The following is a 25766-nucleotide window of genomic DNA, read 5'->3' on the forward strand; positions in this document are numbered from 1 at the left end:
GGCAATCAGTATTAGAATTCAAAATACGTTGCCTTGGATTTCCAAAACAGTGGATAGGAGGAAGGTGAGGTAGGGGCTGAGGTGTATAAAAGAATGTAAGGCTTGGCCAAACCATGGCTTCTCCTGTCTCCCTGGAACCAGAGTTCGGTAAGCCCCACCCCTCCAGCCCACCATCACCCTCCTCCACCAGAATTGTGTTGTGGCAACTTGCATAGGTGGAAAAAAAAAAAAAAACCCACAGGTGAGTTGCATATTTGCCTCCCCACTCTTCTGGAGCTGTCTGAGCCTGGTACTTTTCATGCTTCAGCTCTCATTTCGGCATTTTTAATATTTAATGACCCTTCTAAGGTAGAGAATTATTTGGCAGCATCCTTAAGGGTTTCTGTCTGAGGCCTTTTTATCTGCTGAACTTCCATTTACTAAATTGAAAAGTTGGTGTCTCAAATATTGTTTGGATGACTCACCTAAGGTTCTGCTGAGGCAAAGAGGGTCATGGGGGGTCAGAAGAGTTGGCAGTCATTTTCAATATATTTTATTTAGCTTTTGTTCTGCTAATATCCGAAACAACCCATTTTTTTTCTCTTTTGTAAGATTTTAAGACAAACTGGACTTTAAGTTTGGGTGCAATTTCGAACTCAAAGATGTTTTTGAGTGTTCCTCCCCCTGTGACCCCCTCCCTCTGCCTGAGTTGTTGTTGTTGTTGTTTTCCTTTGAGCATAAGGAATATAACCGTTGTAAAACTTTGTCTTGATCAACACCCATCTCACCTGTTGGATTAAATGTTTCATCATCTTTCACCAGATTAGAAAACCACTGTCTCTTGCCTGAAAGACAGAGGGCAATCAACCTGGCTTCTCTTTGATTTTATAATCTGTTTCTAGAGATTAGAAGCAAGCTTTGAATTCCAAGGCTCTGGGCCTGTCAGCTTTTAGAGCAAAAAAGTTTGGAGCAGATCCATTGCCTCAGGTTTCGGAAGGGAAACTTAGATGTCGCAGGATGAAATTCGTTTGTTTTCATTTTGTGACATAAGGGAAACATAATTATCACAGCTGGCGTTGTAATGCCCTGGGTTTTTGGTTTATTTTATTTTTGTGGCTTTTAGAAGAATTATTGTTATTAGTTTGTTTTATTTTTGAGAACCCCAAATCCAAATCACTTGGAAACGTGAGAGAAAAGCATAATCCTTTCAGAAATCTTCAGCGAGCTCACTGCTTCTGTGAACCTACCTAGTTCGCCTTTACTTTAAAACTACTTAATTACTCACCATTGATGTCCTGGTACAACTAGAAAAGCTCTTCAGCCCAAATTCAACAGGTAAAAGGGAGAAATAAAGAATTCAGGGCAATTTCTAGGCTCATGAGTTCGATAGTCTCAAAGACTCTGCACTTTCAAGTACTAATTATACAACACGTAAGCAAGGTTATATGGAATTGTTTTAGTGTGCGTTAATGCTTACAAGGTAGCGTATCACCCAACAAATTTTTTTTGCAAATATTTTTAAAATGAAGATCCCGCTATACCATTCATTGTGGTACTACATTATATGATGCAGTAATGGTATTAACGAATATGATCATATTTAACAAAATAAATGAAGGCATATGTGAATACCATTGCTAGAGGCAATATTCCCTTCACACACACTTACGCATCCCTACCAGGGCACTGAAAAAGCATTCCTGTTTTCCAAGGCCCAGAATTCTTATTTTTGGGGGTGGGGGGAGATCTTAAAGGATGAAAAAAATAAAATAATGGGTAAAATGATAAATTAGAGTTCATCAGATTTCAGTAAAATGGAACAGAATTTTGGTCTTCTCTAAGTATTTGCTGTAACTGATTCTTAAGGCTTTACATTTTGTCTCTAACTGTATAAATATTAATTCAACAATGTGTCACTGATGTCGAAGTGAATTTACATTTTTAATAACAGTTGCATTGTGTGTATACAAAAAAAAAAAAAAAAAAAAGGGGGGGGACCCGGGGGGGGGGGGGGAAAAACTCAGGAAAACACAGAACGAACAAATCTAAGAAAATCTTCAGAGCTTAAAAATGAACCTGTAGGGGTAAAAATTATTCATTGGGAAGTTCTCTGAATTTTCAGCCTCCAGAGTCATTTGTGTTTCTTCCAGAATACTGCTCTCTAAACAAAATTCCCCACAGCTAATTAAAGTGTGCGCGCATTAGCCGCGCGCGCGCGCGCGCACACACACACACACACACACACACATTGTGGCTTCCCCTGAACCCTGGATGCGCCCCTCCACGCCCCCCTCCCTTTCCCCTGTAATGGTATGATCTGCGTTTGATTGTAAACTGGAGGTGCCAAGCCGTGACAGCTTCCCCGACTCCACAGCCATTTGCTACAACCTAGGGCAGCCTGTGTCCAGTGACGCTTTGCTTTTCCCCCCCCGACAGGGGCAAATCGAAGCGGACAGCGAAACCATCTTCAAGTTAGCAGCGCTTGTGTTACAGGTAAGAATCGACCAACTGCCTCTTGCCTGCGCCTTTTTGTTTGTTGGTTTTTGTGAACTGCCTGCAACTCTGAAACTTTCTCGCGTGGGCCGGTGGCTGATAGATTTTTTAAGCCAGCTGGTTGTTCGCCAGTCAAAAACGTGAGCGAGCCACCGTTTTCTGTTTTAGCGTAATTTGCATGAGCTATAGGGTGGTATTGTATGTCGCAAAGGAAAATGAAATTTAGACTGCTCTGGGGGAAGAGAATTTAGACCGTACTTCTGGAAAGGAGTTCTGGAACAGTTGAATTTGGGAAGCAGCAACTGTTACAAGAGCTGTAATTTTCATTTAAATTAAGTAACTTTTGTATACCTTTTTCTTGAGGTCGAGGGCAAGAGCCCCTTAATGCTTAAAGATGCTAGTAGCTGAAAAACCAAGCGTGTTCTGTGCTGGTTTAAAAAGAGAAAACAAGTAGCACGCGTTGATTTACCTATGTCCGGCTTAAAAGGTCTGTGTCCAGACTAGAAAGTGCTGCTCGAATAGACAAGCATTTATCACATGATCTTAGGGACCTAAAAGAAGACATAATCATCTGTGCTTTTTCAGATATATTTGTCTCTTCTGTTAAGAATAATAATTAAAAAAAAAGAATACGAAGTATTTCATGGATACCAATGTGTTCTCACCAATGCCACATTCTTCTCCGTGGCCCTAGAGAAAGTGTTCCTCGTGGACACTCTTCAAAACAAAACTCAGGCACTTTAAGAGGGAAACGTGACCAAGAGTGAAATTCATTTGCTTAGTTAACATAAATACATATTGATCATCTATCTTTGTTTTTTATTTCAGGAAGCCAAAGGGGATTATACCAGGTAATGGTTCCTTTTCTGATATTACTATGCAAAATAACCCTAGCTGAACCCTAGCTGAATGCTGTTACTTTGAATAACAATGGATGCAAACTCAAAAGAAAGTAGATCTCAAGGCGGGAGACTGAGATCTCTTCCCTCTTCAAATAGGGACCCATTCTTTTTGTGAAGAATCCAGCAAGGAAGCTTTCTTAGAATTTTTCAAGCCAGAGTGACAGTGAATTGTAAACAGAAGCCCTCCAGAGTTCTATTTTCTGTTATCTGCTAGCAAGATGAAGAAATCCCTAAAAAGCTTTGGTAGCCGTGCTGACTTTTTTAAAATTTATAAATAATCCTGTGTTGGAGGAGTTGTAACATATGCACAAAAAGATAAACTCCATCAGCTGCTTAGTTAAGGGATTAATGGGGGCTTGCTTTTTGCAGCTGCCCTGCAGGGGCCTCCCCCTTCAGACACTTGACCTACCAGTGGTATTGTTGCCCCTGGGACACTTACTTGTTCTAACTGCCTAACTGGCCACCTCATCAAAGTGTTTATGTTCATGCTCTACCTGCTCCTTTCTGCCCCTTTTAATGCAGTAGTTGGAGTCGGAGAAATCGAAATGGTTAAAGGTGGAGGCAAGGCCTCCAATTAGAAGCAGCCCACAGGCCAGTGACCCATCGAAAGCCTCACCTCTACCATGTTAATGTTCCACTCCTAGTAAACTTTACCCGTAGATTATTTACAGATGACCTAGTACTCATTCCCAGCCAAGGTTTTGAATAGTATGCCCCTTAACAGACTGATAACCGAATAATGCCTTCCATGCCTGAAGATGTCCAGTCAGGGCATACTACTTCACCTCAGAAGCTCCAGATCCTCTCACCTGCCCATCCAGTTTGGTAAAATGACTGAGGAGTGCACGTAACACACCACGATCCGCTCACCACATTCATTAGCTTTGTTTTGGGCTGTGTTACTTTTTAAAAATTTGTGTATAAGTTAGGAAATAGGCTTTGAGGGAAAGGAAAAGTATATTTTAAAATATATTTTCCTGATATATGTAAATATATCAGGAAAATCTATAAACACCATTATTTTTTAATTAAAAGAAAATGTGGGGATAAGAGGAGGGTAAATGAGTTTCTAGATCCTTGACATCATGCTGCTGTGTTCTCCGCTCTTGGATTTCTTAGAGGAGCCATATTTCCTAGGAAGATCAGATATGCGAAGAATGTCATCATGTGGGGGGGTGAGTCTGAAGTTGATTTATAAATGAGGGCTTTAGGGCCGAAAGCGCACCCTCTGCAGTCTGTGAACTGCTAACCCTTCCTTCCCCATTTCCTCTCCACCAGCCATGTAATGGACACTCTCTAAGCCTCATATCCTCATCAGGAAAATGGCACCTACCCCCTAGATTAATGGGTGTAGAGTGGGAGATCAAATGTTGTAAACATTGCCCAGGGCAGTTTCTGGCACATGGCAAGCTCTCTGAACACTTTGACTATTATTATCAATTATTCTAGTATCATTATTGCCCTCCTCATTATCATCATCCTGCCCTGTCTCTTGGTAACCTCTGAAGAGACCACTGGGACTAAGGTGGGTCTGAAGAAGGTGAATAGTGTATTAAGGGGAAGAACAGAAGAGAAAGGTTGATACCACAAACCTTCCTTGGGGAAGATCTCTTGCCTATGACTGAAGGCTCGTAAGAGACAGCCCTCGGGTAGTCCAGAGGTTGTCTAAGACTTCAAGGTTGTTGACTTAGTCTGGCCAAGCCCAAACCAATCCTCTTCTTTAACTTTGCCTTGTGCCTGGTGGTTTCCTGAGTGATTACTAGGCTGATTAGATGGAGGACACTGTTTTGAAATTGTCTAAACCTCACTGAGTTGTAGAAGGAACATGAGCCTGGGCGTCAAGAAACTAGCAAGGTGACCCTAAGTGAGCCGTTTGTCCCTTCTGGGCCTCAGCTTGCTCATCTGTAAATTGGGATTCATGAAAATCGTGACTTGGCAGGGTGGTTTTGAGGAGATGAATGACGTGGAACGACTTTGTAAGTTATCAGTTGTTTTGCCAGCAAGCATTAGTTTTCACTGATGGGGGTGAAGGAAAGAATAAGGAACTGTGAACTCTTGTCATTGGGTTTATAATGAGGCAGAATTTTGATTCCTTGCTACCACCCACCCCCTCCCTGTGATGTGATCGCTTCCTCCTGTGAATGGGGAAAATATATTTTCCCCCCAAAATTTGTTACAAAACTAGTTTAAGAAAAATAAGATACCGTGAGGCAATGTAGTATAATGGTTAGAGCAAAGACACGAGAACCAGACAGCCTTGCTCAGATCCCAGGTCTGCTACTTATTACCTGTATAATCTTGAGCAGGTTATTTAAACTGTCCAAGCCCTCAACTTCCTCATCTGTAGAATGGAACTTATCTTAATGGTATACACCCCATAGCATTGCTATGAGCATTAAATGAATTAATATTTGCAAAGCAAATATTTAATTAAATATTAAAAAAGAACAGTTCCTACAGTCTCCACTTTCTTATTTCATCATATTAATGGAATGACTTACCACCTCCCTGTTGTTTCAAATATGAATTGTTTCCCATTTTTTTGCTGATATATAAATGATGCCGTGATGAACATCATGGTGTATTTGGGATTGTGGTAATCTGTGATTGTTTTCTTATGTGATGTTTCTCAGGTGGAAACAAGCAGAGGGAAGTTCCTTAAAGAGGCAAAATACAAAGTCCTGAAATGGAGTTTACACATTCTTGATACCACTACGTTAAAATTATACAAAGTTCATAGCTTTATCCAATAACACCCACAGAATGCCTAAAATGTGTCAGCCCCAGTTGAGGCACTGAGGATGCCGAGAACCATAGGCTAGGGCATCTCCTTCCTGGGAACTTGGTTTTCTATCAAGAATTACCTCAGTGGCCATTCTGAATCCCAATCTTCTGTTGACTTACAGGCCGGTGGCTGCAGCTGTTGGCTTTTAGAACTTCACTGAGTTGACTCACTGAGGTTTAAGCCTCAAAAAATGTCCCCGAATACTTTCCAAGACCAGGGCAATGTGGCTTTCTCAATTAAAACAATGATGAACACCTACTTCTTAAGGCTGCTCTGGTCCACCCACTCCTTATGAATATCTCCCTCTTTCTCAAATGTAGCATTTCCAAAGCTGAACCCAGCAGCACCCCAGCCCCCAGAGCAACTCCTCTTCCCGGACTCCCCTTGTATGACATCAGCTTTTCCTCTTGAATTACCTCAGAGGATTTCCCTTTCACCCTCCCACCCATGTCCTCCATCTGTCTAGTCAGCTCTCTCCTTCATCAGAAGGCTTGCTTTCTCAGCCCTCATTCCCCTCCACACAACCCGAACACGGCGCTGTGTGTGTATAGTTTGTGTGAGTGCTTTCGACGACATTATTTTCAAAGTCCATGCGTGATTTCATTCAATCCCCACCACAAATGTTATCACTGCTGTTGAACAAATTAACAGATGGAAAATCAGGCCCAGGGAAACAATGTCACATAGCCAGTGAGCTTCCAGATCTTTTCTGGTGCCATCCCTCACAGCCACCTGCACAGAACCGCAGTTATCTTCCCGAGACATAAATGTGATTGGTGTTCACTACCAAGAATCTCTTTACGGTTTCTCATTGCACAAACGCCTACCCTGCACACCCTCATCTGGCATCGAGGCTCTACTTAATCTGTATTATGTACTTTAATTTCCCATACTCCACTGTTTCTACTCCTTAATATCTGTTCGTGCCTCTCTTCTTGGTTCTCCAGGTACTCTGTAGTATTTTCCCTTCATGGCTGTGCTCAAACTCTTCTTCCTGGAATGCCTTGAAAAACAGCAATCCTCCCCCTTCTTACTTAGCTTCCTGCCATGTTTCCTTAAGAGTATTTTAAGTGAACATTATCATAACCAGTAGGAAACCTTGCTCTCGGGAAGTTAATTAAAATAGTAGAGTGGGGACTTTCATTCTCTTTAAATAGTTGACAGTCTGAATTTCCAAGTCAGCCTTTAAGCTGCAAAGATAACAAGCTGCTTGGGTTACACAACGCAGACAACGCAGAGAATTCCTGAAAGCTGACACGGGCGAGGAGGGAAGGCTTTATCACTGAGCTAGCCGCAAATGAGTTTGTAAAAGCAGGACTGGGTTGGTTTTTATTTTGTTTTGTTTTGTTTTTCTTTTTCATTTCTCTTAAGATCCTGAAAGGTGGAAGTTACCGAATAATCATGTGATTAGGGCACTTCTGCTTATACGAAAAAGGGAGTGACGACAATTTACAATTAAGTGCTGGGTCAGAATGAGCGTATATTGTCTCCCAGTTTCAGATGGGAAGGTATAATTCACAACTTACAGCTGTGCTACAAAATGCAGCTATTTCCCATGGGAAAGGACCTGGTGTGGCTGCCCTAAGTGTAGTTAATGGGGGGCAGGGGGGAGCAAAGACTTTAAAGAACTTTCCCGCCTCGTTCCTACCTCTCTAGAGCATTTAAACCTCTAAAATGTCCTTCCATTTCCAGAGCCTGTAAAAATCAGTTACAGTAATAAAAATAGCAGCTCCCGTGAGCTTGGTGCTATGCGGGGTCCTTACATCAATGGGGAGGCAGTAGTGAAGACAGGAGCTCTAGAATTTAACTGCTTGGGTTCAAATCCAGGCTCAGACGCTTGCTCTATAACTGGCTAACTAACCTCTCTGGAACCCAGTTTCTGGGTCTCAGTAAATATGACAGGGCATTGTTATTGTTCCTAAAATGCATCACCTTCGCATCAACCCTGTGATGATAGGCACTGTTAGTATCCCCATTTTACAGATAGGGAAACTGAGTTGTGGGGTGAGCAAGTGGCATTCTGTCTAAGTCACATAGCTAGAGAGTGGCAGAATTAGGACTCCGAGCCTCATGCTCTTTACCGCTGTGAGGAGTCTCCTGATCCCTATACCAACACAAACGGTAAGAATCATTACCTTCCTTGCTAGCAGAATAAAGAAGACTGACTGGACAGAAGTTGAACCTTTCTGTCTCATTTCAAGCAAGGGATTTAATGTATCCGCCAAAGGCTTTTGTGAAGAAAAACTTGAGAAGTGGCTTTTCTGTCTCCCTGTGAAATGGTTATTTTAAGGTTTGACCTAAAGATAGAAACAAATTCTTTTGTGTATCAGTTCAGTGCATTAATACTTTATTTATTTTTAATGGTTTGTAAATACATCTAAGTGTTAGGTGGTTTTACATGTTTTACAAACGTTAATTCATTAATCATCATCTTCACCCTATGAACTTGGTATAATACCCCCGCACTACAAGCGAGATTAAGAAACTTTGTGTGGCATTATATTGATATTACCATATTATGGCTTAACATTCCCCAATGACTTGGCCAGATGTCAAGAGTTATGTTGAATAAACAAACAAGCAAACAACACATGGGGAACCATGGACAATTAAGTGTGGGGAAGTACCTGGTTAAGAGTTAAAATTCAAGTTCTTTTCGGTAAGTTTCCCATCTGCTCATGTACATAGCGAATGTCCTAGAAGAAGGGACATGTAAACAGTAATTCCTATACTGGTTTGTCCCTGATGTGTGAGCGTCTTGCCTGACAATGTTCCCTGGACTTCACTTTGTAAAGGGTGGGTTTATTTATTTGCTGAAAGCTCAGTATTAAAATGCCTTTAAAAGATAGGCAGTTTGGGGAAATCTGTTCTTTGTATTCTCTGTCAGATTCATTACTCCCCTAGATTTTAATTCCATTAACTCTTAGGCAGGGCAAACATTCATCAAGTTCTGAACTTGCTTTTTCTGAAGAGCTCTAAATTTGGAAAAAATCAGCCATCCCGTACGATGGGCACTTTTTCATCTGTTCTAAGCATAGAGTGATAGAGCTGGCCTGTATCACGCATTTGAACCCTCATTTTATAGCTGATGAACTAAGGAGTGACAGATCCATGACAGTTCAGGTGGGCAAGACCAGACCTGCAGTCTGTGTACCCACCCATCTCAGAGTCATCGTTTTAACTTACACCTGTGTAAGCAGGCCTGTGTGGATCCCTGCTGTCCCTGCTGGAAGGCAGTGAGGGACAGCAGGCTGTGGACTCTACCCTGGCAAGTGGTGTTATCAGTGCAGTGACCCTGAGTCTAATATTAGTCACTTGAGGAGATAGTTGAAGAGTGAGAAGGCAGGAAATGAACTCTTGATCATCAGTGCCCTTGGATGCCTTGCCTTTTTCTCATTGTTCAACCCTGTTCCTTTGCATAGATTAAATACCTAGAGTGTGCGCGCGAGGCACTAGACCCAGCGAGGGCTATGATGGAGGCAGACTGGCTTTCCAGTCTCCTTTGTTGGAGACGCCAGGGGAAGGCATGGGCTCTGGACTCAGACAGGCAGGCGGGAGTGAGAGACAGTCTGCTGGTGGCATGTCCTTCAGCCTGTTTTAAGACATCTGAATCTAAGGTCCCTTTTCTTTTCTTTTTTTTTAAGAGAGCAAGGCCATTCCCTTTTCTTTAAAAGGTTTGTTTTGAGGTTACCTTAACGTAACCCCTAACCTTAACCCTTTCAGGGTGCCTGGTACGGAGTGGAGATGTCAGAGTACTTGGCAGTTAGCTTCCACTTTCCACGAAGTCCTATCTATTGTAGTGAGATGTGCTTTTTTCCTTTCCTTACCATCTTAGCAATTATTAAGTGTGCAGTTTAGTGGTGGTCAACACATTCACATTGTTGTACAACTGTCACCACCATCCAGCAACAAAACTTTTCATCTTGCAAAGCTGCAACTCCGACCCATTAAACACTAACACATCTCTGCCCCTCCCCCAGCCTCGGGCAACCACCATTCTGTCTCTGTGAATTTGCCTATTCACCTCTGTGAATCTGCCTATTCTGTCTCTATGAATTTGCCTAATAATCACATGATATTTGTCTTTTTGTGACTGGCGTTATTTTATTTAGCATAATGTCCTCGTGGTTCATCTATGTTGTACCATGCATCAGAATTTCTTTTATTTTTAAGGCAGAATAATATTCCTTTGTATGTATAGACCACGTTTTGTTTATCTGCTCATCCATGGATGGATACTTAGTTTACTTCCACTTTTTGGTTCTTATGAATAATGCTGATATGAATATGGATATGCAAATGGAAATTATTATAGGAAAAGAGATGCACTTTTAAAAAAGAGTCCCTGGCTTCTAGGTACTTAATTATATTCCACCATTCATTGCGATAAGGTGGGGTGAGGGCATAAGAATGTGGGACAGACCTCAGATTCTTGTTCTAAATCATCAGATCTTACCTATCAAAATTAATGCTTAAAGAGTCTAGTATTTATATTGAAAATATTGTTGCAGATGAATTTTTGTTGACGTGGAAAAATGATTACAATATACGAAGTGGAAAAAAACAAAAGTATATGTATTATCCATTTTTTTTTTTAAATGTGTATCAGTATATTCACACACATGATATATGCATAAAACTGGTAAGTTATAGCATAGTGCATTGTCTTTTGAATTTTTTTGTTCATACAGCACATTCATTTCTAATATATACATTTATATATGTTTTATTTATTTATTTATAACAGTTATGTACATGTAGAACCATGCTAGCATCCTGTTCAGAAAAAATATTTACGGGGTGCCTGGGTGGTTCAGTCAGTTCAGCGTCTGACTTTTGATTTCTGCTCAGGTCGTGATCTCAGGGTCAGGGATGGAGCCCCGCATCGGGCTCTGGGCTCAGCACAGAGTCTGCTTGAGATTCTCTCTCTCCCTCTGCTCCTACCCCCACTCACACGTGCAGATGCACGCGTGCAGGAGCACTCTCTCTCTCAAATAAATAAGTAAATAAAATCTTTTTAAAAAATGAATAAAATATTTACAAAAGAATAACATGTGGAAAGGAATGAGATAGAGTAACAAGTTCAAAGAAATGGGTACAGATAAATATCACTGGAAATTCTAATATTTTCTTTCTGTACACCCACATACCTTTCCACCATAGAGACCTTAAGAGAGTGGATTCTGAAGTTCGGTGGAGTTGAGTTTAGTTCCAGATTCCACTTCTCCCTGGTGAACAATCTGAGCTAAGTTACTGAACCTCTCTAAAACTCAGTTTCCTTATCTGTATAGGGATAATTACAGTTCTTTTGAAACATTTTTTTGAGGTATGATTGACATGTAACATTAGTTTCCGATGCAGCAATCAACGTAATGATTAGATAATTGTATATAGTGCACAGTGATCACCCCAATAAGTCCAGTTAACACCCGTCAACATATTTATTATGAACTTTTTTTTCTCTTGTGATGAGGACATTTAGGATCTCTCTTCGCAACTTTCAAATATGCAGTACAGTATTGCAACATTTTGCATGCTGCCTAGTTTAAAGTAGGGGCAGAAAAAAATTAAGCTATTATTATGTCATGACTTACAGTTGTCTCAGGATGGTGGGCGGAGAAATGTTTACAGGTTTCCTTCTTTGCATGTCACTGTATTTTTGTTTATCAGCATCAAAAACATAGTGCTTTTGTCAGAATTTTCTTAGAGGTTATTTTGTATTTTTAAAAAAACTCCAAGCTAACACAGTGACTTACACATCTCTCGCCCTGCATCCCCGTTCAAAATGAAAGCACGACTTGTGGAATTCTACCCACTCTGCCTAACGGAAACTTCCAAAAACCAAGGCTTAAGCTTTTCCTTGCCACCCAGAGCCACAGGGAGCCCATGACTCCCCACAGCATGTGGGAGGCCCTGGCCAGGACCTGCTGGTGCCCAAGGCCTGTGTGCCTTTGTCAACAGGCTCATTCAGTTTGGGCACAGGCGCCCGAGGCTGGGCAGGCAGAAAGGAAGCAATTAAGACAATGGAAACCTGCCGGGGAAAGAGCTGTTGGCAGGGCGGACTTCCCGGGTGTGTGACCTGTGCAGTCACACGGGGCCCCCTGCTCAGAAGGGCCCCATGCTTGGTTGGTGATCTTCTGTCACCATGTTGAAATTCTCAATGATTTTTTGACAAGGGACTCCACATTTTCATTTATCACTGGGCCTTGCAAATTGTGTGGCTGGTTCTGGCTGTTGAAAATTGTAAGGCATGGAGAAGGCCTGGGTGTTGAATGGATTCTTAAAAGAAGGGGTTCTCTAGTAGGTGTCTAAACGGGTGCTCCATTGAGAAGGATGAAGAAACCACACAGAATTCCACAAGCCAGCTTTTTTGCATATGTCTGGAACATCTTAGCCCTTTCTGATTTCATTTTGCATGATCTCTCAGGTCGGAGGCACGAGGAGTAACATAATCTCTACCTCATAGGGCTCCTGTGAAAATGTACAAAAATAATGTACAAAAATAATGCCCATAAAGGAGTTGGACTAGTGCCTGGTGCCTAGAATACTCATTTCTACAATCTTCCTAAGTATTCACTACCTTATTCCTTGTATAGTTCCAAGAGCTAGGTATGATGATTAGCCTCACTTCTGTGGAAACTGAGGCCCAGAGAAGTTGAGTGACTTGACTAAGACACACATCTGGTAAGATGTGGAGCTGGGATTTGAACCCAGGCCCTCTGATGGCAGAGCCCATGCTCTCACTTCACCATTATGCACACTGCTTTTACCATTATCTGCTAGGTGCCAGGCACCCTTACATTCTTTCTAGCATTTTGTCTCAAATTGAGATGCTCATTCTGCAGATGCGGGGACTGAGGCTGGCAGCCAAGGTCCCTTATCTTCCACACACGGAATTTGGATCTGAACCCTCCTCTGAATTTCCTCCCTGCCTTTTCTTTGGATGATTCTTCAAAAGTGAAGCCAGAGGATTATTAATGGTATCTGCTGGATGGGGCTGATAATGAAATGCAGTCAGACCACGGGGAACTCCTGGGCCCACAGGCCAGATGAGTCTGCATGGCTTGTTTCTGGCCACAGTGTCACGTCCTCTGCAGGAGCTGAGGCCCTAGCATCATCCTGGGTCCCCATCTCAGCTCCAACCTGAGGAGATGTGTCAGCTTCTACAAGTCTCACCTCTTTAGTGCTCAGTTTTTCCACCTGTAAAGTGGGGGTGGTAATCCTATTTGTGGAAGAGGATTCTTGGGTGGATTATGTTGACATGCTCAGTTGCATGCCTAGTACATTGTAAGTATTTCTAACTATAAAAGCTCTTTTGCTCCAGCTTTTAGAAAAGAAAGGTATTGCCTGTGTTTGAATAGAACAAATACTTTTATTTCTTCTGATAGTTCTTAGCAGTTCACAGAGCTCATTCTCAGACTCTTATCTTGTTTGGATTTCATTTGTTTTTAATTTTTTTTTTTTTTAATGCCGGTATAGTCTCGTTTGGACTTTAAAATGACCCTGCGAGGAAAGGGGTTTCATCTCCACTTTACAGAAAAGGGAGGCCTGGATCCACTATTTAAGAGCAGAATCAGGCTAGGAATCCAGGCCTCTGCATTTCACCGCTTCTAAGTATTTTGCATTTCAGAACACTTTGCCTTTCACAGCTTTTTTTTTTTTTTTAAAGATTTTATTTATTTATTTATTTGAGAGAAAGAATGAGAGAGAGAGAGAGCATGAGAGGGGTGAGGGTCAGAGGGAGAAGCAGACTCCCTGCTGAGCAGGGAGCCCGATGCGGGACTCAATCCCGGGACTCCAGGATCATGACCTGAGCCGAAGGCAGTCGCTTAACCAACTGAGCCACCCAGGTGCCCGCCTTTCACAGCTTAAAGACACAATGCAAGTAAACAAAAATAAAAGACCCCAAGTTCCACCTTAATAGACCCTAGACAGCTACCAACCCCACAGTGAGGATCAGTCTTGTGCCAGGAGCGAATGGGGCCATTGTACCATCACTGCTACTTGATACAAAAAAAGAAATTCAGCCTCAGTGGGCTTTTCAGATAGCGGCTGGCTAAGACATCTGCATATTTAGTGTTCAGTAGGAATAGAAAGTAGCGTGACATAAACTTCTCTCCCCAAAGTGGAAGCCATTCAGAGTCTACCTGTGCTAAGGGATGGCATTTTATTTATTTATTTTTTAAAGATTTTATTTATTTGACAGAGAGAGACACAGTGAGAGAGGGAACACAAGCAGGGGGAGCGGGAGAGGGAGAAGCAGGCTTCCCGCGGAGCAGGGAGCCCGATGTGGGGCTCGATCCCAGGACCCCGGGATCATGACCTGAGCTAAAGGCAGACACTTAATGACTGAACCACCCCGGCGCCCCAAGGGATGGCATTTTAAGGGATGATCTCTACATTCCCTCACTGATACACACTTCAGTGCCTTTTGGTTTGGTTCAAGAAACACTGAGTAACAACATAACACACATTCAGTCTTATTATCTGTGTTCAAATGGCTGATGAGGTTAATCCAGTTTTTGTGTGATCAGGACAGACACACTGAGTCACACATGCAGGAAGAAGGAATAAAGCTTTGGGGCTTCAAGCTGACCATACATAATTTTCACTTGTCTTGTAGGCAGTGTCCCAAGAAAGGAACAGGTTTATTTGACTTTACATTCTTTTATAGGAAAACATGATCCATATTATTTTTCTTCCATGTGCCCTTTTTTTCTAACTTGAGATTTGTATGACAGATCACTTTTTTAAATTATGGTAAAATATACATAAAATAAAATTTACCATCTTAACCATTTTTAAGTGTGTAATTCAGAAGTGTTAAATATATTCTCATTGTTACGCAGATGATCTCCAGAACTCTTCATTTTACAAAACTGAAAGGTTATGCCCATTAAACACTCCTGGCAACCACCATTCTACTTTCTGTCCCTGTGAATTTGTTTACTATGTTTACAGAATTTCATGTTAACCTGCTTCTCAGCCTGTCATTCTTACGAATTTTCCTTCTTCTCAGAGTTGAAGTTTCCAAGTAGACATGATTAGAATCCTCAGCAAGCTGGCTAACGTTGAGAAAAACCTCTCATCACATTTTCATTATTATTAGAAGTTCTTTAGACTTAAAAAAAAAAATAGTTTGACAGTTGATCGTTATCAAGCGTGCAGATGGACAGAGTAATTTGTCCTCTGTTTCAAGTTAGGCCACAGACGAAAACAATAGCAAAAGAATTCAAGCTGAGAGGACACTGTGTTTCCCATCAAGAACACAAGCAGATTCCTTGCATCTTTGGTACAGTGCTGAGATAAGAAGGGCCCGATGCAAATTCCGTGGACTGGTCATGATGTGGGAAGAGCAAGATTCAAGGCTGAACTTGAACCAGTTACAGGGGATTCTGTTGAACAAATCCTAAAACTGCTTACAACTTGGGACTTGGCAAGGTGTTTCCAGAGTTCTTTCCCTGTGTCATTTATTACACAGGATTGTGTAATACACAGGTTGGCAGATTTAGCAAATAAAAATACAGGATGACCGTTTAAATTTGAATTTCAGATAGATAATGAATATTTTTGTTAATTCCCACACCTAACATACAGTGTTATATTAGTTTCAGGTGCACAATATAGCGATTCAACAATGAATAATTTTACTTGTTTATTTGTTTATTTATTTATTTATTTATTTATTAATATAAGTGTGTCCTAAGTATTTAATCTGACAACTCTAACCTAGATCACCCACTGGGGATTCTTCTTGGTGGTAATCATCCATCCGTAGCTTGGTCTGAGAGTGGGGGCAATAAAGGGTTTGGAAAGCTCTTTGGTTTCACATGCTGCTGTCAGAAAGGAAAAAACACATTTATTGAGCGCAGGCAGCTGTCTTCACAGTATTGCTGTCTTCCCAAGAACCCTGTAAGACAGGTCACTAGCCCCAGTTTTATAATGAGGAAGCCAAGGCTCACAAAGGTTAGTTTATCTAGGGCCACAAAAATCCTACCAACCCAGAAACTTGGGACTGAATTCAGTTCTCGGTCCAAACCTTATTACTGCACATCACGGGTCCAGAGCCAGCTGGTTGGTTGGTCTGTTGATTTGTTTCTAAGTGGAAGCTTTGTAGTAGCCCGCATCCAGGTCCTGGCTGCCCATGGACAAGCTCTGGCGGACGGGGGGCAGGTAGGTGACTCTTCTAAACCATATAAATTAGAAATAGTGCCTACCTCTAGGTTCGCTATGAGGATTAAGTGAGTTCTTATAAGTAAAATCGAGCACTTCACACACTCAGGACAGTCCCCTTTCAGGCCAGTTTCTTTTATTGTTCTGCTAAGGAGCTGAGGGGTCCGAGGGAGCTGGAGATCAGAGGCAGCCTGGAAATGCATGTTCACACCTTGAACCCCAGTGAAAGAGCTTCATTTTCTCAAGATGTGGGAGGGGCACCCCTTTCCCGGAAGCAGTGGGGCCTCCGGAGCTTCGGCAGGAGGGCAGGAGACTGGCTTATGTAATCCTCCAGGGATTTGGCTGGAGGTGTGATCTCGAAACGTTTAAACGGTGCGGGGAGGAAACTCAAAGAATGGAAAGACCTTGTGACTTGGGAGAGGAGTGCTGCCGGCCCCTCCCCGCTTCCACTCCTGCCTTCCAATTCCCTCCGGCTCCTCCTCCCCTTCTCCCCCTTCTGCTGCTCCGACCTGGAGTCCCGGGGAAACAGCCAACCCGCTGCTGGTGTTCTAGACCTAGCCCACCTCACTGCCGAGCCTTTGGTAAGTCTTCAAACCGCGGCGGGCGGCCGGTTTCCCCCACAGGGACTGAGGGTTTGGACCAAAGGAATTCAGCTCTCCCAACGGTCTGGCTGCCTTTTGGTCTGGAGGGGTGGGAGGCAAGGAGGGCACTTCATTTTATCTACTAGGAGATTACCTCGGGTCTGTAAGCACTTTTTCTTTCTTTCTTTCTGTTTTTTTTTTAAAGATTTTATTTATTTATTTGACAGAGAGAGAGACAGTGAGAGAGGGAACACAGGCAGGGGGAGTGGGAGAGGGAGAAGCAGGCTTCCTGCTGAGCAGGGAGCCCGATGCGGGGCTCGATCCCAGGACCCTGGGATCATGACCTGAGCCGAAGGCAGACGCTTAACGACTGAGCCACCCAGGCGCCCCTGTAAGCACTTTTTCTATACTGATTATTGGCCATTTTCGGTAGTGGCATTGGACTACATTAAGTGAATGGGAGCCCTAGCTTTCTGCCTTTGCATACAATCGGCAATGAAAGTGACAACGTGTGTCTTTCTTCCTCATCTCCTCCCAGGACTTGGGCTCCTGCAACAGAGATAACTCCTCAGGAGTGGAGAGCTTACTGTGAAATATTGAGTCAGTATAAAAAAATGGGGCATGAGGGATACTTTGTGTGGTTTAAGGAGCCTTGTTGAGGTGTCGGGCTTCTCGCCTGAAGTGAGGATCAGGTGAGTTTGGATGCCCTGTTTTAAAATTCTGCTGAAAATGACTGGGGTCTGATTTTGTAGCTCTCTGAAAAAAAATCTTTTTGATGAAATTTGATATCTTTGCTATTAGGGGACAACCGTGGACTGTAGTTGGTTTGGTTCAAGAAACACTGAGGGGTAACACATACTCAGTTTTGTTATCTGCATTCAGATCTCTTAATTCGGTTTAACTCAGGTTTTGGCTAATCCAGATTAATCTAGTTTTAAAAAGCTACCTGTCCTCACCCAAGAAACTACCACTGTCCTAGAACCAGTCAGTGGCCACCATATTTATGAATTCTGAAGCCCCAAGTTAAGCTGACGAGTCTTCCCTTTCTTCCCCAACCCCACCTTCCCCTTCTGGTCAGAACCTGGAGGAGTTAGGCAAAGTGGGTAAAGCGCAGGTTTGGAGTCACATCTCTACTTTCTTAGTGTGTGAGTTTAAATTAATCGCTCTTAAATTTCAGTTTTCACATCTGTGAAATGGGGGATCTGCTGATAATAGCATAATACACCTGTAGAGAGAGACTTCCCCCCAAACTCTGCCACCTAATAATGCCCAGTGAGTGTGAGAAATTCAAAGCATTTCTTTCTGGGGACTGAATGACGTGCTCACTTGGCATCACTGCTGGGTCAGCCCCCTAGAGTCTCCTGAAACTAACCTCTTAGAATGTCCTCAGCCTCTGGGACCTTCTTTTCTATTTTAAATGGTTGATTACTGTCTCTTTTTCGAAAATCTCCTTGTGTTTTATGATCTGTGGATTCTGTTATTCTGTTGCAGTGCTTCTCAAGTCATTTGTGAGACAGATTGCTGGGTCCCCCCTTTGAGCCCTTCTGATGCAGTAGGTCTGGAGTAGGCCCCACTAATTTGCATTTCTAACAGGTTCTGAGATAATACTGATTTTGCTGGTCAGGGGACTATGATGTAGTAACTTTACGCTTGTCACCTTTAATATCCCCTTACCTAGGAATTAGTAGAAAGAAATTTACTGTTAGAACTCCCTAGTTATTAAATCAAGGAGCTAATAAACTAGACTCGTCATAGAGAGCCACGTTCCCAGATAACTGAGAGAAATGTGATTTTTAAAAAATTCGAACAGCGTGATTTGAAGGCATCAGCAAAAAACCACTCTAAGTAAACTGGTAACAGACCTTAAACTGCTAATCACTGAGTGTTAATCAGTCCAGTAGATTGGTGAAAGAAATCCGTGTTTATACACAGTAACCAAGATCCTTTTAATAATGACATGGTTAAGCAAGCTGTCATCCTTAAACAATGGATCCAGCTTGAATGTTTTAGTAGGTGAGTTGGCACCTACTACACCATTTAACAGACATGAAATGCACTTTCTGTAACTGGTATGATCATTACCATGTCCCAGTCCTTCAGTGAAGTGCACGGTCTCTAGCAAGCTTAGATAAGGAAGGGGCTTATCACCAGGGTCTCCACAGAGCAATGCCGGGAGACTAGCAAATGTTTCTAATTAGCACAATTCCTAATGACTGCAAATCTTTAGTTTGCATGGAGGACAGCATTAGATAGAACTCCCAGCTGTGACAACTTGCCCAAGTCCCCCGGATATCCCTTTTCATACCTTTTTATTTAATTTTTTTTCTCCCCTTTACTTAATTTCTGATGATATGGTAGACTTTATCTTGAGTGTGCAAATAGGCATTAACTATAGCATTTTTACATTTGCATATATTTTTAAGCAAAATATTGTATCTACCCATAGGTGTTTCGTTAATAAATAAATAAGTAAAATAAATTTATTTATTATTTTTAAGTAACTTCTACGCCCATAATGGGGCTCAAACTCATGACCCCAAGATCAAGAGTGGCATGTTCTGCCAACTAAACCAGCCAGGTGCCCCTGGCTGGTTTTTATGAAATACAGGTTTTGAATTGTATATGGGTAAACAGACTCCAGTCTTAAGGTACTTTTTAAATAGCTTAGTTTATTTCTTTGCGTAGTAAAGTTGCTACAAAGATTTCCTTTGGGTCATTATATTCAACATGAGCTTTTCAGGCACTTTTGCTTTGGGTTTCAGGTAAGAAAGAGCTTCAGCCTCAAAAGGAAAAGGGAAGTTTGGGGGTTGGGCTTTTTTTTTTTTCCAAAATGTCCTAGAAACCTAGGGATGCCCCCACACCAGGCATACACAGCTACCGTCGTCAAGGGACCTCAGCGATTGGTCTGCTCTGGAAAACACTGGCACCCACCGTTTGCTAATTGCCTGCGCTCCAGCCTCAGAATGGCAGGTGGCTGGTTGTCGTTGTGAGCATGTTCCCAATTAGCCACAAACAGGTGCACACATTTGCTGGGGGTGGCTGTTTCCACACAAGTGCTCCCACACACACAAAGGGTGGCCTCGGTCTTGCCAACCATGTGGCTTTCTCAGAAAATGAGTGAGGTTGGCACATTCCTCCAGGGCTTTTGAGGTCAGTGAAGAAGAACAACAGCCCAAGAAAGGGGGCTTGAGCATGCCAAAGGGAATCATCACCTGAAATGTAGTTACAGGGGCGAAATGGTGGGCCATGAGCTGCTTCCTTCTAGAAAGCCGTCAGAATAGGAATCTGGAATACCTAATGGAGGCGTTCTGCCTAGATCATCAGAGGAAACAAGAGCATGTTCTTCAGTGTGACATCTGAATTCCTGCCGAGACGATGAAGAAAAGTAATTCCTGGTTTTGTTACTGAGAAGTCACAAGTCTTGTAGATTTACGGGTATTCTCTCTGGCCAGGACCTGGAGAAATCAGTCCCTCTTGGCAATTCTGGTCAAGCGCATCTTTAAAATAACACTTCCATTGCCAGTAAGGTCAAGAACGCCCAGTCAGGGTGACTGCATTTAGTGCTGGGGCACAGACATCTCCATCCAGGGCTGCTCACCTCCCAGCTGCTTTTGAGCCCTCCCTCTGGATTCTGCCTGCCTGCCAGCCTGCCAGCCCGGAGGGCCTGGCTATGCTGAAGCCAGACCTGGCTGCCCCTGCAAGCTCAGTGGATCCACGTGGCCTCCGGCTCCCAGGCAAATTCCCCGGGCTGGGTTCTTCAGAGGGTGAACAAATCAGCACTCAGCTACTGTCAGTCCGCTCAGACGTGAAATCCTTCTTGGTCCCGAACTCTGAAAATGATCAGGATTAACCTTAGTATAATGTGCCAGTGTTTCTAACACCCTGGTGGATTCACTTTGTGGTTCGTCAGTTAGACCTCTTGCTTTAGTTAGTGCTGCAGTTCTCCTCTAAACGGCAGGGAGCGGGCTCGCGCTCCAGCACCTTACTCCCACCCGCTAGCCACATTGGATGTCGTTTTTGATGTGAATTATATCACGCAGAAGAAAGCATAACACATGTATGTTTGGTTTAAAGAACAAATCAGAGAATGCACAGCTACATAACCACACCCAGGGAGGAATGTTGCCAGGACCCCACCCCATCCCCCATTGTGTACCATGCCCCTCCCCCTTCAATAAAATCCTCTTTCCCCAGAGGTACTCTGACTCTATGGTACATATTTTCTTGTTTTGCTTTCTACTTTTATCACCTAAATATGAATCTCTAGTTTCATTTTGCTTATTTTATTTTATTTTTTAAGATGTTATTTTTTTGAGAGAGAGAGCACGAGTTGGGGGGAGTCTAAGTAGGAAGCCCAACATGGGGCTCAGGCCCAGGACCCCAAGATCATGACCCCAGCTGAAGGCAGACGCTAAACCAACTGAGCCACCCAGGTGCCCCTATTTTGCTTATTGTAGAACATGGGATTGTGATGTATATATTAATTTGTGTCTTGCTTCTTTGCTTACTATTTGTGAATTTCATCATGTTGTGTGAAGCTCTAGTGTCTTTGCTGTACAGTATTCCATTGTTTGAATACACTACAATTCTATCATTCCTATTGTTACAAGATATTTGGGCTGTTTCCTTTATTTGTCTTCTTGGGTTTTAGTTGTTTGTTTCAAGTTTTTATTTAAATTCTAGTTGGTTTACATATAGTGTAATATTGGTTTTAGGAGGAGAATTTAGTGATTCATCACTTACATACAACACCCGGTGCTCATCACAAGTGCCCTCCTTATTACCCATCAACCATTTAGCTCTCCACCTGCACCCCCACCCGCCTTATTTGTCTTCTTGTGAACGATGCTGCTACAAAGCTTATTCTTTTGCCTAAGTTTCTCTAGGGATATACCTAAGAAAGGATCTCTGTGTACAGAGTATGCAAATTTCCAAATTGATCATACCAATTAACATTCCCACTAGCAATAGATGGGAGTTTCTATCGCCCTACACCTTCATGTAGACTAGGTATTGCCAGAGTTTTAAGTTTGGCAGTCTGGTACGTAGTGATGATTCACTGAGGGTTTAATTTGTGTTTCCCTGAGTACTTATGAAGCTGAATACTTGATTCTGTCTGTTGGCCACAGGATTTCTACTTCTGTGCACTGTTGAAAGGTTTAACCCATTTTTCTTTTTTTATTGTTATGTTAATCACCATACATTACATCATTAGTTTTGATGTAGTGTTCCATGATTCATTGTTTGTGCATAACACCCAGTGCTCCATGCAGAACGTGCCCTCTTTAATACCCATCACCAGGCTAACCCATCCCCCCACCCCGCTCCCCTCTAGAAGCCTCAGTTTGTTTTTCAGAGGGTTTAACCCATTTTTCTGCCATTAGGCTGCCTGTCTCAGCCATCTTTGGGTCCTTCTCTTTTAATGTTGATAGCTAATGTTCACAGCTCAATTATCTCAATATCTGTGGTGGCTTGTTAGAAATGGGCTATTAAATGGGTTCTTAGAGGAAAGTGATGTCATATATTCACAAGGAAAGGATGTTTCTGCAACAGCCCAAATGACTAAATGGGGAGGGACGATAGGAAACTTTTCTAATACAAAAAAATAAGGCTTTGTTCTTTCCTAAGAATATAATCATTTGGGATGTGATCCAGATTCCACATTTGTCAAAAATCACTTATGCATCTCTTTTATTTTTGCACTACTGACAATTTGCACTGTTAATACATTTTTTAAAACTGAAAACCAAATTGGGGAGCTGAGAAAGCATCTCCCTATCCATTCTAAACTAATAGCTTATGTCACAAATTGCAAAGTGATAGTGATGGTCCGCAATATGTTTTATATGGCCTGCACCGTGTTTTAGTTTTTATTTTTGTTTTTTGTTTGTTTGTTTCTTGGTGGAGGCAGTATTTTAAAATTTCGATATCTTACATAAAACTCTGAGGTTTTTGCCTTAAATGTTGGGAAAAAAATGTAATCACTAGGCAATAGTGGATCCATATTCCCACATGGCAGAAATTACCTGGATCTAAGTGGTGGCTCCCTATTAGCATTGGAGTCAGATTGTGTTTTCCCCTGTATCCAGTCTCTCTTTCTTCCGTATCATTAGAGTTTTTAGCTAGACGTGTGGCTGCCCCAAATAAAGACTACATATTGCAGTGTCCTTTGAATTAGGGATAGCCATATGATTGTTCTGGCCAAGAGACTTAGGGAAAGTGAGCAGATTTCATGTTCTGCCCCTAAATATTGGGTTTGTCCTCCCTCATTGTTGTTCCCCGACCTGATGGCTGAAATGTGGGCTCAGTGGTGGGCTGTCTGGGACCATGTGAAGCATAGCAACACCCCAGCGATGATGAAGCAACAAGAGAAGAGTTTGGGCCCCTGAATATTTCATGCCCTTCTAGGTCTGACTTTAGATAAAGAGAAATTAATTAAAATGTTGATCTGTGTCACATATGGTCAAGTCAAGTCTGTATGCTAAGTAATACTTCAAATGGGCAACGTTTTCTTTTCTTCATAATCCCCACCATTCCTCATTGTGTTTCTTCTTCTTCTTCTTCTTCTTTTTTTTTTAAGATTTTACTTATTCGCTTGAGAGAGAGGGAGAGAAAGTGCATGCACACACGCGCGCTCACAGCGCTCTGACTTGAGCCAAAGGCAGGATGTTTACCCGACTGAGCCACCCAGGCTCCCGGTGTTCTTGTTTCTAATGCTGACTCTGACTTGCCTGTTTTCAGCTAGCTTAGATAGTTGAATGTCTAACGCCTCTCTCACTTGGCTCCTGATAGGCATTTGTATCTAAGGTGTATTTGTGTTCTGATATCTATAGTCTAAGAGTGACACGAGAGAAATTCTTTAGGTCTAAAAGATACAATTAGAAGTTTTAGGGTTGAATTATCAAAAATTTTATAATAATTCAAGTCAGGATTTCTCAAACTCAACATTGCTAACATTTTGGACAGCATAATTCTTTGTTGTTGGGGCTCTGTCCTGTGTATTGTAGGATGTACAACAGCATCCTGGCCTCTACTCAGCAGATGTCAGTAACACCTCCCTTCAACTGTGACCATGAAACATGTCTTAAGGGGCGCCCCACTGGCTCAGTCAGTGGAGCATGCAACTCTTGATCTCAGGGTTGTAAGTTCGAGCCCCACGCTGGCTGTAGAGGTTACTTTAAAAAAATAAATCTTTAAAAAAGTCTTTAAAGTAAATGTCTTAATGGGACACCTGGGTGGCTCAGTCGGTTAAGCATCTGTCTTCGGCTCAGGTCATGATCCCGGGGTCCTGGGATTGAGCCCCGCCTAGGGCTCCCTACTCACTGGGGAATCTGCTTCTCCCTTTCCCTTTGCCCCTCTACTCTACTTATGCTCTTTCTCTCGCTTGCTCTCTCTCTCTCAAATAAATAAATAAATAAATAAATAAATAAATAAAATCTTTTAAAGAAATGACTTAAGACATTGCTAAATGCCCCCTTAGGAGAAAAGCTGCACAGGTTAAAAGCCACTAATCTAAAGTGCATTTCTTTCTTTTTCTATCTTTTCTGAATTAATATACTTTATTATTTTAGAGCAGTTTTAGGTTTCCAGAAAATTTGAGCGGAAAGTACAGAGAGTTCCCATCTACCCTCTCTTTCTTTCCCCTTCCGTGTCCCACGCCTGACAGGTTCCCCTACTATTAACATCTTGCATTAGTGGGGTACATTTGTTACAATTGAATCAATATTATTAGATCATTATTAACTGAAGTCAGTAGTTAAGTTAGGATTCAGTCTGTGTTGTACAAGTTTATAAATTTTGACAAATGCATAATGTTATGTATGTCATTACAGTATTATTCAGAATAGGTGCACTGCCCCCAAATCCTTTGGGCTCCACCTGTTCAAGTATACTCCTTTTAAAGTAGTCTGAACTCCGCTTAAAATGAACCCTAAGCTATTAACCCTATTAATGCACATTTTAGTTGCTTCCCGGAAATTGATTGGTACCCCGGAAAGGTCTTACTGAGTGAATACTCATTGTTATTTAGGATACTGGCCCATGATTGATCTTTGGTACTATATTGATTTATTCAACCCCCACATCCAGATGAAGAACATCTTATCACATCTTATAACTGGGGTGGTTCTAATTGTAGTCCCCCCTTACCTGCGGGTTCACTTTCCACGGTTTCAGTTACCCGTGGTCTGGGAGCAGATGATCCTCCTCCTGACAAATCGTCAGGAGGTCCATAGTAGCCTAACACTAGGTCACAACGCCTACATCATTCCCCTCACTGCATCTCCTCACGGGGGCATTTTCTCATCTCATATCATCGTATGAAGAATGGTGAGTACAGGACAATAAGGTATTTTTAGAGAAAGACAACATTCACATAACTTTTATTACAGTACTTTGTTGTCTATTTTATTATTATTTTTAATCTCTTACTATGCCTAATTTACAAATTAAACTTTATCATGGGTATGTATATATAGGAAAAAACACAGTATGTAGGGTTTTGTACTATCTACGGTTTCAGATATCCACTGGGGGTCTGGGAGTGTATCCGCTGTGGATAAGGGGGTGACTATTGTATAGTTAAAATTACTCTTGACAGTTCCTTGAAGGGTGCCTGGGTGGTTCAGTGGGTAGGTGGCCGACTCCTGATTTCAGCTCAGATCATGATCTCAGGGTCCTGGGATCTGGCCCTGTGTCAGGCTCCACCCTGAGCAGGAAGTCTGCTTGAGATCTCCACCCCCTTCTCTAAAATAAATTAATAACTCTTAAAAAGAAAAGAAAAGAAAAAAAATTCCTTGAAAGGATGACATGTCAAAGACCAGAGTTTATCTTTCAATAAATTCAACATAGGGA

At 42.1% G+C, this 25766-nt stretch overlaps 1 protein-coding gene across 1 annotated transcript in view; it reads left to right on the forward strand.

Moving 5' to 3' along the window:
• Positions 1-25766, forward strand: part of FRMD4B (FERM domain containing 4B) — a 173396-nt gene that overhangs the window by 102043 nt on the left and 45587 nt on the right. The window contains exons 6-7 of the mRNA XM_044921219.1: positions 2416-2472; positions 3301-3323. Coding sequence (XP_044777154.1) covers positions 2416-2472; positions 3301-3323 — 80 coding nt within the window. The remainder of the gene's footprint in view (positions 1-2415; positions 2473-3300; positions 3324-25766) is intronic.

The sequence above is a fragment of the Neomonachus schauinslandi genome, chromosome 1, assembly GCF_002201575.2.
Source record: "Neomonachus schauinslandi chromosome 1, ASM220157v2, whole genome shotgun sequence".
In the NCBI taxonomy this organism is placed as follows: Eukaryota; Metazoa; Chordata; class Mammalia; order Carnivora; family Phocidae; genus Neomonachus; species Neomonachus schauinslandi.